We start from the raw sequence: 15,855 nt of genomic DNA, 5'->3' as shown, positions 1-15,855 counted from the left end.
TATAGAGATAAAATTCTGCAGAGAGATTCTAGAAAAATTCTCTATTCAATAGCCAATCAGTAAGAGAGGAAATCTTCCTATTGGATGCAATGTGAATCCGTCATAAATATTTCGGCGGGCTTTTCACATCACACGATGCGAAATAGTTTATGGCGACATTCCGATCGGAACGTTAACATGGCGATTTGTGCGGTAAATTCGGCGAGTCGCGCCCCGTCGGGATGCTTTTACATCGCGTTTGCATGGTGAGTGACGTTCGTTGACGCGGGCGCGAGTACAACTTACGGCCAGTGTGACATTATCGGTGCGGTAGAGAAAGACAGCGAGTCCCTCGCACGTGACGGATGCGATGTCTGTGAGCTACGCTAGGATGAAGTCCTGTCACGAAGCCTCGTCGCCGTCGTCGTCGACATCGTCGACATCGACGACGCTGAACAACACGCTCAGACGTGCCGGCGACGAGGAGGATTGGCAATTGCAATTGGCCTTCTGTAAACCTCGTCACAACAGCACGATCGAGAGCGTGAATTGCATCAGTCAAACTTGGCGGATGAAGGAACGGGTATGTATCTATACCGACATCGGGATTACGTCTGCTTCGACGAGGTTGCGATAAGCGCAATCTAACCCGATGATCCAGAAGATTATCTCTTCCTCGAGAACGTGGCTTCTCGATGCTTCGCCAGCGAATCCGCCCTGTCACCTGTGATCGTGTCTGATCGCGCACGTGTGTTTTTTAGATGAAAACCGTGAGCGTCGCTCTGGTGCTGTGCCTGAACGTCGGCGTAGACCCTCCGGACATCGTCAAGACACAACCCTGTGCTCGCCTCGAATGCTGGATAGGTATTGAACTAAGTTAATCTCGTGCATTTGTCTAGCTGATTTTTTCTGTCTTTCGCTACTCGCGGTTATGTAATTCTGATTTTGAGGTTAGTTTAGACATGTGTACACCGAGCGACCTTGCCGTGATTCAGTTGAGAGTTGGGACCAATATATGGAGCAGCGATATTTTTCCACGAACCCTTTTCGAACTGATCGTTCGAGCGAATTCAATTTCATTTGAGGGATCGAAATAGTTTTGCAATCCAATTTAAATATTTTGTCATTAAAGATCTTTCTCAAAATAGTAAGAAGTAGAATGTAAAGTAACTTGGCAAGAAATGCTGTTATGTTAACATAATGACAAATATTTATCAAGTAAATGAAAAGAATTTTGAATTTAACATTTAACTTGTACTAAAATATAAAATATGCTTTATAAACATCCTAATATTTTTATATGCCATGTATTATATAATCAATTTTAAAATTGACAATAGAAATACTTTTGCCAATGTATAAAAATATTAGGGATGTGCTGGATATCCGGCAATTACTTAACATCCGGCCTATCCAGCTACTTTTTTACAATAGTGCTTAACTATCCGGCTGTTCGACCTATTCAGCTATTTTCTAGAAAATATAAAATTGATGTAAACGGGATAATTAATTTAAAGTTATTAAAAATAGAATATCTATTTACTTATATTCTTTTATTTCATTATCCATTAATATGTAAGTCTGTATATTCTGGCATCTATACTTAATGCTTATCATATTTGTTTTAAATAGTTTAAATAATTAAGTTAAATAGTTTATCAATATTATCAATATAAAATAAGTCAATTATGTGAAGTAGAAAACTGTACGTGTATAATTTTAATTATATCTTTTGTTTTATTTATTACTGCAAAACACAGTTAAGTTTTTTTTTTTTAATTTTTTGCCAGATAATATATTTGATGATCCGTTAATTGCCGGAGAATATCCGGTTATCCGGCAGCACGAAATGCTCAATTATCCAGTATCCAGTTATCTGGCACATCCCTAAAAATATAATATAATATATATATATAAAATATAATATACCAATGCACAGAAACATAACATTTAATATTTTTTTATGCTTTTAAGATGTTTACAACAAATTATATCTAACAAATAAAATAAATACAAGTACAGAATTTTTAACAAACAAATATCATTCCAGATCCTTTATCGGTGAGTCCACAAAAAGCTCTTGAGACTATAGGTTCGAATTTGCAAAAGCAATACGAACGATGGCAACCGAGAGCTCGCTACAAACAGAGTTTAGATCCAACTGTCGAAGAAGTTAAAAAATTATGTACATCCTTGAGGCGAAACGCTAAAGAAGAGAGAGTTTTGTTTCATTACAATGGTCATGGTGTGCCCAAACCTACCACTAATGGCGAAATATGGGTTTTTAATAGAGTTAGTATAAAGTAAATATAAGAATTATATTGTATATTGCATCTGTATAATAATTATATCAATAATGATGTACTTTTGCAGACATATACACAATACATTCCATTGTCGGTGTATGACTTACAAACTTGGATGGGTGCACCTAGTATTTATGTATACGATTGTTCGAATGCGGGAATTATTGTAGAATCTTTTCAGCAATTTGCTGACCAACATGAGAAGGAATACGAGGTAAATATAAATTTGAAGGTTTATTTTTAATGCTAATCAATTAATGTTAATATTAATTTTAATTTAATGTTAATTATACCGATAAAAGTATATTTTAAATAAAAGATAAATATAATATAAATTTAATAAAATAATTTAATAAAAATAAAATATAAATTTTAGATGAAAGATAAATAAATTTTACCGATTGTTCTTTACAGATGGAGAAACAACAAAATCGTGTAACCGGAGTGGCATGTCCCGCAGCGCCGTGTTATAAGAATTGCATTCAATTAGCAGCATGCGCCGCTAATCAGATTTTACCAATGAACCCGAATCTACCTGCAGATATATTTACGTCATGCCTTACTACTCCCATAAAAATTGCAATACGCTGGTAAGTATCTATATAAGCAAAGAAAAGGAAATTTGTGTACATTTTATGTACAATATATATGTATTTTTTGCATATTTTTTCATTATGTTTTTTTTTTAGGTTTGCAATGCAACCTACATCCAAATTAGTTCCCAACATATCACTTGATCTTATTGACAAGTAAGACTACATCACATTTATTAAATGTTATATCTTCTAGCAAGTTGTACAAATATTTTTATTTGTATACATTTTAGAATTCCTGGACAGTTGACTGATAGGAGAACAATGTTAGGCGAACTTAATTGGATATTTACAGCAATTACTGATACGATAGCGTGGAATACTCTACCGAGAGGTAAACAAACAAACATACACACACACACACACACACACACACACACACACACACACACACACACACACACACACACACACACACACACACACACACACACACACGCGTATATATGTTTGTCAATACAAAGTAAAGATAAAGTGATTGTAAGAGTATTATTATCTTCTAGATCTGTTCCAAAGATTATTCAGACAAGACCTATTAGTTGCTAGTCTCTTTAGAAATTTCTTATTAGCGGAGAGAATCCTTCGTTCATATGATTGCACACCAGTGTCTTCCCCAAAATTACCACCGACTTATCAGGTAAATCAATCCGTTTACTCTGCATAAAAGAAATTTGTTATTATGATGTATACATATGTGTTTAAATTTTGAGTACTTTGCTTATTCCTAAATTTAAAATAAAAAGATCAACATTTATATTTTTCTAGCACCGTATGTGGCAAGCTTGGGATATGGCTCTTGATCTATGCTTGGCACAATTGCCTATAGTTTTGGAAAACGAAGATCGATATGTGCATTCGTCATTTTTCGAAGATCAACTTACAGCTTTTCAAGTATGGCTCAACTTGGGATCGAAAAATCGCAGTCCACCCGAGCAACTTCCAATCGTTCTCCAAGTATTATTGAGTCAAGTTCATAGACTGAGAGCATTAGAACTCTTAGGACGTTTTCTTGACCTCGGCCCATGGGCTGTGAATCTAGCACTTAGTGTCGGCATATTTCCGTATGTTTTAAAATTATTACAAAGCAACGCTAGAGAACTTCGTCCCTTGCTCGTCTTTATATGGGCAAAGATTTTAGCAGTGGATAATGTAAGTTTCCTATATTTAAATGTTTTAATCTCTTGTAACGTATTTCATTCATACATTATAATTTGTAAATATATATTAATTCCATATATTATTTTCATCTGTAGACTTGCCAAGCAGATCTTGTGCGCGACGGTGGCCATAAATATTTCTTGTCTGTCCTTCAGGATACTTCTATTCCGGTAGTTTATGTTTAATTTCATATATCAACTGTGTTTTGTACACTAACTGCCCAGGCCGCCAAACTTTGTTGTAAAAGTACGATGATAATTTCAGAGCGAACACAGAACGTTGGCCGCGTTTGTGCTAGCTAGTATTGTAAATGATTACCGGCCTGGTCAAGTGGCCGCGAATCAAGGTAATCTCGTTTCGATATGCTTGGAGCAACTGGGAGACACGAACTCTTTGTTACGGCAGTGGCTTTGTTTGTGCCTGGCTAGACTTTGGCATAATTTCGACAAGGCAAGATGGTGCGGCGTCAGAGACATTGCTCATGAAAAACTATTTATGTTATTAAAGGATCCTGTTCCAGAGGTTACTACTTTAATCTAACTAATCTTAATCTTATACTAATTTATATGAATAATTCTTAATTATATTACTATTCTAGTTTAGCTTAAATTGTCAAATTAAACTTTAGTGAGATCACTAATTTAATGTATATATATATATGTATGTATATATTGAATTATTGTAAATTAGTGATCTCAGTAAGATTTAATAATATTAAATAAATATTTGAGTTTTTATTAAATTTATGTATTTTTAAAGAAATGTTTCAATGTTTTTTTTTATAGGTCCGGGCGGCTAGCGTGTATGCATTGGGCACGTTCATAAACAGCGTTACGACTAGGAGCGAGCACGCAAACAATATCGATCAAATTATCGCTATGATGCTTATTAACACCGTTTCTCACGATATGTGTCCATTAGTTAGGAAAGTAAGGCAACAAATTACGATTTAGAATCGATTAAATATTGAATGCCGACGAATTCTTATTACAAATCATTGCAAATCATCGAAATTGCAGGAATTAGTAGTGGCTCTTCAATGGATGGTGCTGCATTTCGAAAACTCTTTCGTTACATTAGCTATAGCCGAGGAGAATAGTCGAAAAGATCTCGTCGTAGAAACTCTGTCTCCGTTCAGTGGTATGAGACGCATCAGTTCGCGCGATAGATTGAAGATGTTGTCTCCCAATAATACATATACAACAGATACGACCGACGGCTTTGTAGCGCAGGATCGCATCAAAAGAGTATCGTCTTCATCGTCCATTAGCAGTTTAGGTAAGCCATCGGATTATCGATATGATGAGAAGAGTCAATCAAAAGTGTCAATCGATACTTATTGACTGAACATTAGATTAAACAGTTACTTGAGCATTGATTCTTTCGTGTGCCAGGTAATAATTGGGAGTTCGTGAGGAAACCTTGCGAGTCACTTGGTAATAATGAATTGAAAATTTTCATTGCATGTATTTTGTACATGATTAATCTTTTATTTTTGTTGTAATTTGTGCATATTTTTATCACAATTTTGATAAAATATAATGCTTATCGCACGAGCTTTGTATAATAGCGATCTTTTTTCTTTTCTGAATTAAAATAGATTTTTAGGACAATAACATTTTATAAATTATATGAAACTATTTATTGCAGGGCATAGTTCTCTTGGAAACTTGCCGAGTCTCTCTTACGGTAGCGTATATATGAAATTATGGCATGGATTGTGCAACCTTGACAACGATCCTCATCCGGTGGTCGGCGCTATGTCTCAAAAAATTACCAATCATATTCGTAATAAGGTATAAATGTCTAATATGTCGCGCAAAACTCAGTCGTTCATCTTGAAACATTTTATCATAAAATATTACAAATTTTAGGTGAAGGCATCTTCCGCTCCTAAAGAGGTAGTTGAAATAAAAATCTCCTCGTCGTTATCTCTTCCGCCATCACCGTCAAATCGAACCGGTTATTTAAGGTCAGTTAGAATTACTTCAAATAAGAGATAATATTTATTTTGTCTCTAGTAATAATTTTCTTTACATTTTTGCTAACAATAGTAAAGGGGAATCACCACCGGCTGTCAACTCTGGACCAGACTTGCTGCGTTCTTCGAGAGGTCTACCACACAGTAGTCGTACGAGGAAACCCGTTCCTAACACGGTATGAATTATTTCATTTTTTAACGTTTGTTTCCTAAAATTGTAAATAAAATTTTCCACTTAAAGTATGGTAAAATATGTTTATATCTTTGAAAAAATAGTAAATGTGAAGAAAATTGATAAGAAAATATGAAGTAATACTATGAATAATATTTATATTTGTGTGAGTGCATAATGTCAGTTAGTATCTTTTTTTTCAATAAATTCTCCCTTTTTTTAATGCATTAATAAATCGCAACTATACATATCGCTATTATATTACAATTAAAGAATAATCTTATAAAACACTTTCTATAATGGATAATTATTTTGCAATATATAATCCTTGCATATATTTATACAGATATCTGAAGAGGCGGACGAGATACCTGGAGCCAAGACCCCCTTAACTACTTCCCAATTTGTCGAATGGAGTTGTGCTCAATTCGCTCAGCCTGTTAGTTTAGAAGACGAAATGGACGATGTGGAGAGCAGACCGTATCTTGAGCGAGAATGGCGGTAAGGATTATTTAAATTTTTACTAATATTAATTATCAAGTTCTAAGAAGAGTTTATTTCAAGTATTACGTTTTATTTATCAAACGGTGGTTTATATATTCAATTGTCACAGATTTATACGCAACGCAAAGCAGAGACAGGACGCGAAAGACGAACAATTACGCGCGCCGCAAAGCAAGATGGAATCGCAGGTGTATCACGCGAGATGTCCCCAGTCACCTCAGGTCCTGGTTTTCCATCCTTTCGAGCCGCATTTGGCTGTAGCGTTAAAAGATTGCTTTGGGTATTTGAATTTTTCTTACATCATAAAAATCTGAGATATCTGAGAAATATTACGATAATAGAGTATGCATAATGACATATGTAAAAAATTCTTTCAGGGTATGGGATTATCAGAACGGTGCAAAGTTGACTTTCTGCGCAAGTCGCGGAAGCAAAACGAAATCGCGCATTACCGCACTCGAGTTCATCAACTCTCATGATTTGAGTCTGCTGATGGCTGGTTCCGATGACGGTTCCGTACGAATTTGGAAAAATTATAATGGCACGATAAGCCGCGATCCGATTCTACTCACAGCTTGGCAGGCTCTGGCGGACGTGCAGCCCGCTACCAAGACCTCTAATGGTGCGTATTGTAAACCGCTTAAGGCCTACTAAATTTATCTTTTAATTATATTTAATTTAATTTTATTATATTATATTAAATATAAATTAGCATATAATGATTAATAATGTATATTTACAGCGGCAGCACAACTGGTTACGAAGTGGGAGCAAAGGTCTCTCACTTTGGCAGTGACAGGCGATGTTCGCATCGTGAGACTTTGGGACGCGGAAACCGAATTGAAGAAGCAAGATATTCCAACGGGCGCTGATTGTTGCACTACCTGCATAGACGTTGACGGCACAGGTTGTTTAAAGTTTAAAAGTGACATTTTATCTTTCCATTATCATATTTTATTAATATTATATATATATATATATTTATACACTATTTCTTTTTACTGTATGTAAATTTTACGTACAATATTCTTTTATATTGTAAAATAACGAGCGTCATGTCAATTTTTAAATTCTTATAGGTGCAATAATGGCACTAGGCTGCGGCGATGGATCGGTGCGGCTCTTGGATCGGAGATTACCTCCCGCGGAAGCGAAAGTTATGATTTGGAGAGAACACACGGCTTGGGTGTTAGGCACATTCTTGAGGCATTCCGAGGGATCCGCGCCGCAATTGTTCACTGGCTCGTCTTCGGGCGATATAAAGATTTTTGATCTTAGAAAAAATTCTTCCGTGAGCACGATTCAGATAACGCCAGGTATTGCGGCATTAACAGTTCACGAAATAGCTGATGTTTTCGCTTGGTAAGCAAAAACAAATTTATTATTATTAATAGAATATTACAATAATCAACCTGAACTTTTTACTATTTTCTTATGATAATTTGATAGAATCTTTTGTGAGTAAAAATACACTTTTTTGTTTCAGCGGCACTACGAATCACTGCATCAGTGTCTACAATATATCGGGTCAACATCTTAACACGATAAAATTCCACGAAGGATTTATGGGTACGCGCCTCAGTCCTGTAAGTTGTTTAAGCTTTCATCGATACCGCGTGACCATGGCGGCCGGCTTTGTGGACAGTACTTTCACGTTATACGAGGCACGCAGATGACTATTAGAGACGGAACTTGTGTAAGATCTTTGCGGAATTTTGTAAATTTATAGCATATATTTTGCACATATTCTTGCGCGCGTTACGATACTACTATGATTATCGACGAAATAGTGGGGCTTTTGCCCTTTTGTACCCCTTCCCTCGCGTTTTCGCGTGAAGATCACAGGATGGTTCCTACAACTACGATTACATAATAGCCTTCTCCTTGTTTCTTTTCGCTAGAAGATGATCTTTGTCTATCTGATATTTTGGGTAAAAGAAAAAGAGAGGATAATTATAGTTTTTGTGATAAAACTGAGCGAGTGGATTAACCAAAGTTAGTTTCGAGATGACCAAAGAACAGTCTAAAGATACAATTAATTATCTTTTTGATGTGATTTTGGCGTAAGATAGAGACTGTTGAAGGAATTTTCATTGGTATCTGAACTATTGAAAGATGCCAATACGTAATAATACGTGCATAATAGTACGTATTATTAGTATTGTGATAAAGGGTTAATGTGAGGTCGTGTATACAAGAATAGTTGAGAGAGTAATATTTAACGCGACAGTTTTATGACCTGCATCCAAGAAATAATCTCAATTATTGTGCCATGCAATTTCCGCTTCAGCTTTAAGCTGTACTCAGATGCAGATCTGTATTTAACGGAGATATTTTAACTACCGAATCGATTACAAAGTGGCTGTGTAAATACGTGGCTCGCGCACTATATGCATTTTTACAAGCTACACGAGTGGCAGTCGATGTTAGAGTTTACATTTTTCACTAGTGTTTCTCGATATAATTTTATCAAGTTTTTAAAAAAATATTTTCTATTATCTCGTGTTCTATGTTCTTGACCAGTTCCATAGACTTATTTCGAAAAATTTTAATTGTTAGTAACGTCGTACAAACTTAACGCATAAATAAGTATAATTTCTTAAACAATAAGATTTAACAAAAGATATTTAGATTAATATGTAACACTCATCTAAACCGTTTATATTTTAAGTTTAATATTTTATTTTATGTGGCAATATTAGATTGTGTGCAATGCAATATTCATAGATCAATGATGCGTATACAAAAAAAATTTTCCAGAAATACTTAGGTGAAAATGAAGAAAAAGATGCAAATTTTTCCATACAATGAAGAGAGAGAAAAAGAAAGAGAGAGAAAGATACGTGATACTTTTTTACATAAATATGGAACCTCCAGGATTTATTATTTATATAACTTCATAAATGGATTCTTTTTGTACTTCTATTACGATTACAACGAAACGCCATCTTGTTAGTTTAGATTCTTACTTCTCAATAGCTATTAACGAAATAGTTTAATCGTGTTATGTATGTAATCTGTTAAAATTTATGTAAAAAATATATTTAGAGACTATTGCACTTCATATTGCGTTACGACATATTTGAGAGTTGTAATAGAAAATATTAATAATTACATCCACATTACGCGATCACATTAGTGTAACTGCGTTGTGTAAGATAATAATGACTACGAATTATGAAAACAACATGTTACTTACTACTAGTTATTAATTTATTGACTTGTTTCATTCCGCACGTGGTTGTGCCACTGCCGCTATCACTTGTGCATAGAGCACATAATCTGCCAATATTTGTGCAGATGGAGAGCAATTTAGATGCAAAGCTTTATGGTGCGTAATAAAAAAATAGGAAAAATCAGATTACCAAGCTAGAATTAACGAGAAATAAATAGGACACGTTAATGTTATTACAACCGAGAAACGGTTTTATTATTGTGTAATGATAGATTATATATTGTAAATAGACGTAAATATATATAATATGTGCGCCAGATGACGGAGGAGGAGGCAGATAGCTTTATCTCTTTGTATTATATGATAATTTTGTTATTGACATACACGTGCAACGTAATCTAGGTATGTGCAATAAAGCAATTGACGAAAATTGATGCGTGCGATAAGAGTTTCGTCAATCGCAGATTTGTACGGATACATACAGATACAAACGCAGTGTTTAGATGTACTTAAACATCTTTGTGAAAATTATGTAACTTTTTCCGGACTAAAACAATTTGTTTCGTTCAATATTTTGGAATATATGTTATTCAATTATATAATCAATTCGATAATCATAAAATAATCGCTGTATCTGGATCTCTTTTTCAACATCGTTTCTGCTGATAGTAATTTTTATTTTACGTACTGTTTTTTAATTCTCTATTACATTATTTAGACAAGAAAATGATTGAGAGAGAGAACAAGTGGAACAAATGCTTTATCTATAAAATCTAATGTTTTGATGATTATTTTTTTCTGTATCTTAGGGAAAAATATGCCTTTATACGCGTATCTTAGGAAAATTAGCGTTTCGTAGACAACGAGAAAAATTGATTAAAAAATTTCAGTATAAAAGTTTAATTACACAATGCTTTTAGTTGCGTTTTCAGCTTTAAACTTTCAAGAGAAGAAACAAATCAATGTGAATGTTAAATTAGAGTGAACAATTTAAATTTGATACTATATTATAAATTATATTGTAGCCAATGATTAAAACACTAAAAATATAATTCTTATTAATTTTTATCTTGAATCACAATTAAAAATTGGATTGTTTATTTTGTCTAACATGAATATTGCTATTCTTCCCTCTTTAACTTTAGTTATATATATATATATATATATATCTCTAAAGATTTAAAAAAACGTAGATTTATAAAACAATTTATAATTTAAACTTTAAATTATTTAGATTAAATTATTTATTATTATAGTAAAAAAATAGCATTTGTGTTTTTTTTCTATAAAAAATAATATTCTTTGCTCGAAAATTTCGTATTAGGTAATCAAAGACAAGTAATAAAAATTAAAAAAAAATAAAAAAACACATACAGAGATTAAACATGCGAGATTATATTAGACAAGTCTAAACCGACTTGTAGAAGTTTACTATAAAACTATTTCGCGCGTAATTTTATTTTTCATTGATTGTTTTTATTGGTATATCGATCGGATATATCGATAATATTTGAAACAATTGAAAACAATTCCAAATGTTACAAAAAATCAATTCCGATGACAAAACGCAACTGAAGAATACGATTTTGATTTGAAAAAAAAAAAAAAAATTTTTTTAAATGTCATTGCATGGAACGAATTGATTCCAAGGAAGATTAATTTCCCGAACAGAACCTGATTTATTAGAAATTCCGATCTAATGCTAATTCTTTCTCTCTCTTTCTCTTATATATATAATATATATTATATATAACTCGAGATCTCTCGCACCGCTATTATACCGTTATAGCTAGCAATAACAGTCGCCGAGGATCAGGAAATGTTTTAGGAAATAATAAGCGAACACACACGAAGTATTAAGATTTCGTGTTGTATGCTACATTGTACATTTGTGTAATTATGTAATCGCCTTATGGTAAAATACAATACGGTGTCATGTTATACGCCGATCCTGTAAATATTATAGACTCGTCAACTAAGATTCTTTGTCTTTAACGTTTTTTTCTTCTTATTTTCCGCATCCTTAATTATTATATCCCACTACCAAGTAAATAGTTGAAACATTTATAAGGCTTTTACAACAATATTATCAGAGCGAAGCCATATCGTGAATTATGACATCGGAGCGAAAAATTATAAATCTCGAAAAATATAAATTAATGACCCGCGATTTAAATGTAAAAGCGATTATTTTTAGATTTTTTTCTTCTGATTTGCTTACGCGTCAGTGCGTGAGAGCCAAAAGATAAGCAGGTGTTGTTAAATATGCATATGTTACTTTACGCGACGTGTTACATTCACGCGTGAACGCCTCCGTGACTCCGTGACATGAACGTATGCGGAATGCACCGCGGGTGGTACTGCTGGTGGAGTTGAAACGGCGCGATAAGAACTTTTGTTTGGTTTCTGTCTTGATGTGAAAACCGGTATACAGAGCGATATTATCAATGTTCCACTCTGACCGGTGGAATTGTGTTCTCACCGCTATCAACCGATCGTAAACCTGACACTATTTCACGCTATTCTGGTTCTATTCTAGAGACATGGCTTGCATATTACATAACACACAGGTGCTTCGAAACTAATTCATTAGTTTTATTAGAAAATTGTCAATCCTATACGCTATTCTTTTTATCTTTTTTTTCTTTAATATATTTGTCACATATTTAAATTATATTATGTATTATATATATTGAATGAATTATATAATTAATCTGTTGTACAATATAAATGTGATATAATTTCTTACAAATAATTTAAATATAATATTAACTTTAATTTATAAACCTACGTTTACGATATTCAATGAAAATATGTTATGTGTAGGTAGACCGAGAGAGAGCATAAACAACATGTAAATTCAGACAAATGCTACATTTATTTTGAAACACTTCTTGATTTCACTACATCACGATAAAAATATATCGAAAGAGTGATAAAATATATATTATGTGCTCACTTCATATCTTTTATTTATATTATTATGTGTCTTTTCATTTATTGTTGAGTAAAATAATTATGTTCGAATTAAATATATCATTTTTCGTTTCTTATGTATCATAATTCAATATGGCTACAAGAAAAATAAAAATGAATAAGTTAGTTTGACACACACATACACGAACTAATCTACCATTCTTATTCATAATATATAATAATAAATAAAGTCAACTCAAAGTCAGAGCTAGAAGAGCCGACATTAATGCGAGTAAATATATTAAATCAATAATTTTCAAATTACATTACACACATAAATTATTACCAAAAACCAAACGTTTCGATCCTTGAGGCTCGTCCAATGGAGAACGCAGATATAATTGCAATAACATAATATTAAATGTTAAAAATTGTCTGAAATAAATATTAAAGCAATTGCGAGTCAGTCAAAATAAACGTCATAACATACAAAAATTAAAGATATAAACGTATCGATATAAATAACTAACATAAATCTATAAAGAAAAACCACCTGTTTAATTATTAGTCAAAATAATAAAAAAAACCATGAAATGAAGTACGTGACGCAATAATATAATTAGAATTAAACGATAACTTAATTTGAGCGCACCGGTTGTGAGCTGAATTTATGTAATGTAATTTGAAATAATTGATTGAATTATTTAATATATTTATCGCTCTCACTAATCTCGGCTGATGTTTTGAATCTGACTTTGATCTTTATTTACTATTATATATTATGATTTGATGGATGAATCTTTGCGAATTTTGATGGTCATTCTTAATCCATTAAAAGAAAATCTTTTACGTAATTTATATAATTAATTGTAAGATGGGCTGTATTACTGCGTGTATTTATAGTGTTAATTTGGATTAATAATTTATATATTCTTTAGTTTTTCAGATTTATTACTATATATTTTATACAAGTGTTTTGAAATGATTGCCAAAAATCTAATGTGTTTTTCCCATATGTATCCATAAGGATATTGAAATAAGCTAATGGATAAAGGTATCTTATTTATATCGAAAATATTTGCCTTTATTTCTATATTTTAATCTTCTTCTACTTTGAAAAAAATATCTCAGGGTAATCCTATTTAGAAGCATTTTTAACGTAATTTATAACAACAAAAACAAAGTCAAATGGAAATAATATTTTCTAAAAAATTTTACACATAAAAATAAAATTTTCTAAAATTGATATGTAGAAATATTTATATATAAGAAAAAAATATTTTTTCTCTTTTGTACATATCAGTAGAGAAATTAATGAATTTCATAAGTTAATTTCTATAATTGGCTTGTCAGTAATTCAACATAACTATAAAGAGCTAAATAATACAATAACATAATAGCTAAATAAACGATCATGTTCTATTTTGCACTATAAGCACGAACGCGACAATCGAAATGAAGGCTATGCGCAATTTCAATTTATAAATCGTAATCGAATGTGACGTGAATATTAGAGTCATGTATTATTCGCGACTGTCGTCATTTCTGACGCAATGCGAAAATGATTTGTTTCGTTTAAAAACAAGCTCGTATTTAATCATTATTAAATTATTATTGTGAAATAAATGGTAGGAAAAATATGAATTATACATGTAAACAATTATAGGAAATTGATTGATTTTCTGCAGATAAAATTTTATTTAATATTTGTTACACTTGTCAATAATATAATATATTTTCTATATTTTATTATAGAACAGAAAAATATATATTTTCATCGTGAAAATAACTGTGGAACGAAAATTTGATATATTATATCTACGTAAATTTTTGTATTTGTGAAATAATTTAGAAAACAAGGATAAATGTGTGATTGAGCGATAGCGGAAGATTGAGTTACAATATATAATAGAGCAGAATAATTATTTTAGAATATATAATTTATATATTATATAAATATTTATTATTATTTATTATATATTATTTAATAATTTATTATATATTATTATTCTATTAAAAAGCAGAAGAGATTTATTCACTCTAATATATTTTATCTACACATATTTCTCTATTAAGTTAATACTGTATTTTATTCTTCTTCTTTTTTTATTCTTTTTTCTCCGTTTCTTCAAAATCTAAAGTATATATAATTTTTAGACGCAATAAAACTGTGAAAAATCTCAGTCGAAATAATGATTTAATTATTTATCTCTATGATTCATCATGATTAATATTTTCTATCTAATGAAATTAATTTATATATGTATAAATGTATCGCGTAAAGTTTGTTGAATATATCATGCAAGATGTCTATGTACATTTCGACCGTTCTTTCTCAACGATCATTTTACCGGCACAATGGGGGTTGCTCCATTTTCATGCGTCACGTGCCGTCTGTCGTCATGTGTCGTCATTCGCAAACGCGCGCGACGATCGGAACTCTGAACACGTGCATCGTGCATAGCGGCATAGCGCGCGTCTTCTATCGCGCGCAGTCGCAGAATCAGTCATTGACCGAATCTCGATCGGGGTGGTCGCGCACTTGGCGGACGTTCGCGCCTAGAGAGAAAGCGCGACGCGAGAATGGATAGTGGTGGGGATGAAGGAAGAGTGGGGGGAAATAACAGAGGCAGCGGCGGCGCGTTGAGTCGAGCGTCGAATCTCGTCGCGAGTCGCGAGTTGCATCAGAGTTCAGTCAGTCCACTTTGAAACGTCGGACTGTGAGTGTCGCGAATCGCGCGCTCGTAAAATGTTGGTGAAACGTCAGTGACGCGTATCGTTTATTACGTCCGGCACCACGTTGCTCTTGCGCCCACATGCACCCGACCGCAAGGTTCGCAATCGCGTCGTCGTAACATCGATCGCTGTGTCTACAACCTGTCAGTTGAGACACCTGAACGTCACAGCGTCTAACGTTTCATCGCGACTAAAGGTTGTGACAAGCGCCCGCGACAACATGGATCGATCGTCCAAGTTTATTCTGCGAAAGCTCATCATGGACTTCCTCTGCTTGTTTATCGGTGAGTAAAATAAAATCATGAAAGTTTAAATGCGCGGCGCGCGAACTGTGG

General features: G+C 33.0%; 2 protein-coding genes across 4 annotated transcripts in view; both read left to right on the top strand.

Moving 5' to 3' along the window:
* The first annotated feature begins 142 nt into the window (after positions 1-142).
* Raptor (regulatory associated protein of MTOR complex 1) lies at positions 143-11,849 on the top strand. Of its 2 annotated transcripts, XM_072892197.1 has the most exons (23): positions 143-562; positions 741-843; positions 2,030-2,271; positions 2,353-2,499; positions 2,700-2,875; positions 2,975-3,034; positions 3,112-3,212; positions 3,382-3,515; positions 3,644-4,027; positions 4,132-4,206; positions 4,301-4,558; positions 4,822-4,965; positions 5,056-5,314; positions 5,431-5,472; positions 5,687-5,832; positions 5,911-6,008; positions 6,091-6,193; positions 6,536-6,690; positions 6,803-6,973; positions 7,071-7,315; positions 7,436-7,600; positions 7,773-8,055; positions 8,180-11,849. In XM_072892197.1, the coding sequence occupies exons 1-23, from the start codon at positions 350-352 to the stop codon at positions 8,367-8,369; spliced, it is 3,894 nt and encodes a 1,297-aa protein (XP_072748298.1). In that variant the 5' UTR covers positions 143-349; the 3' UTR covers positions 8,370-11,849. The 2 variants fall into 2 exon arrangements, with proteins under 2 accessions (XP_072748298.1, XP_072748300.1); XM_072892199.1 differs by lacking the exon at positions 5,431-5,472.
* Positions 11,850-15,311: 3,462 nt separating this feature from the next.
* Positions 15,312-15,855, top strand: part of Wun (wunen) — a 31,629-nt gene continuing 31,085 nt past the window's right edge. For both annotated transcript variants that reach the window (XM_072892202.1, XM_072892201.1), the window contains exon 1: positions 15,312-15,804. In XM_072892202.1, coding sequence (XP_072748303.1) covers positions 15,741-15,804 — 64 coding nt within the window. In that variant the 5' untranslated portion in view covers positions 15,312-15,740. The remainder of the gene's footprint in view (positions 15,805-15,855) is intronic.

The sequence above is a fragment of the Anoplolepis gracilipes genome, chromosome 5, assembly GCF_047496725.1.
Source record: "Anoplolepis gracilipes chromosome 5, ASM4749672v1, whole genome shotgun sequence".
Lineage (NCBI taxonomy): Eukaryota > Metazoa > Arthropoda > Insecta > Hymenoptera > Formicidae > Anoplolepis > Anoplolepis gracilipes.
Note: the sequence above shows the minus strand (reverse complement) of the source record. Positions and strands in the feature narration are given on the sequence as shown.

Excerpts from the sequence above, each read along its gene's own strand:
- Raptor (XM_072892197.1), top strand. The coding sequence starts at position 350 with ATGTCTGTGAGCTACGCTAGGATGAAGTCCTGTCACGAAGCCTCGTCG. Across the intron at positions 2,272-2,352 it reads AAATATGGGTTTTTAATAGA|ACATATACACAATACATTCC; the intron begins GTTAGTATAAAG and ends GTACTTTTGCAG. Across the intron at positions 3,213-3,381 it reads GTGGAATACTCTACCGAGAG|ATCTGTTCCAAAGATTATTC; the intron begins GTAAACAAACAA and ends ATTATCTTCTAG.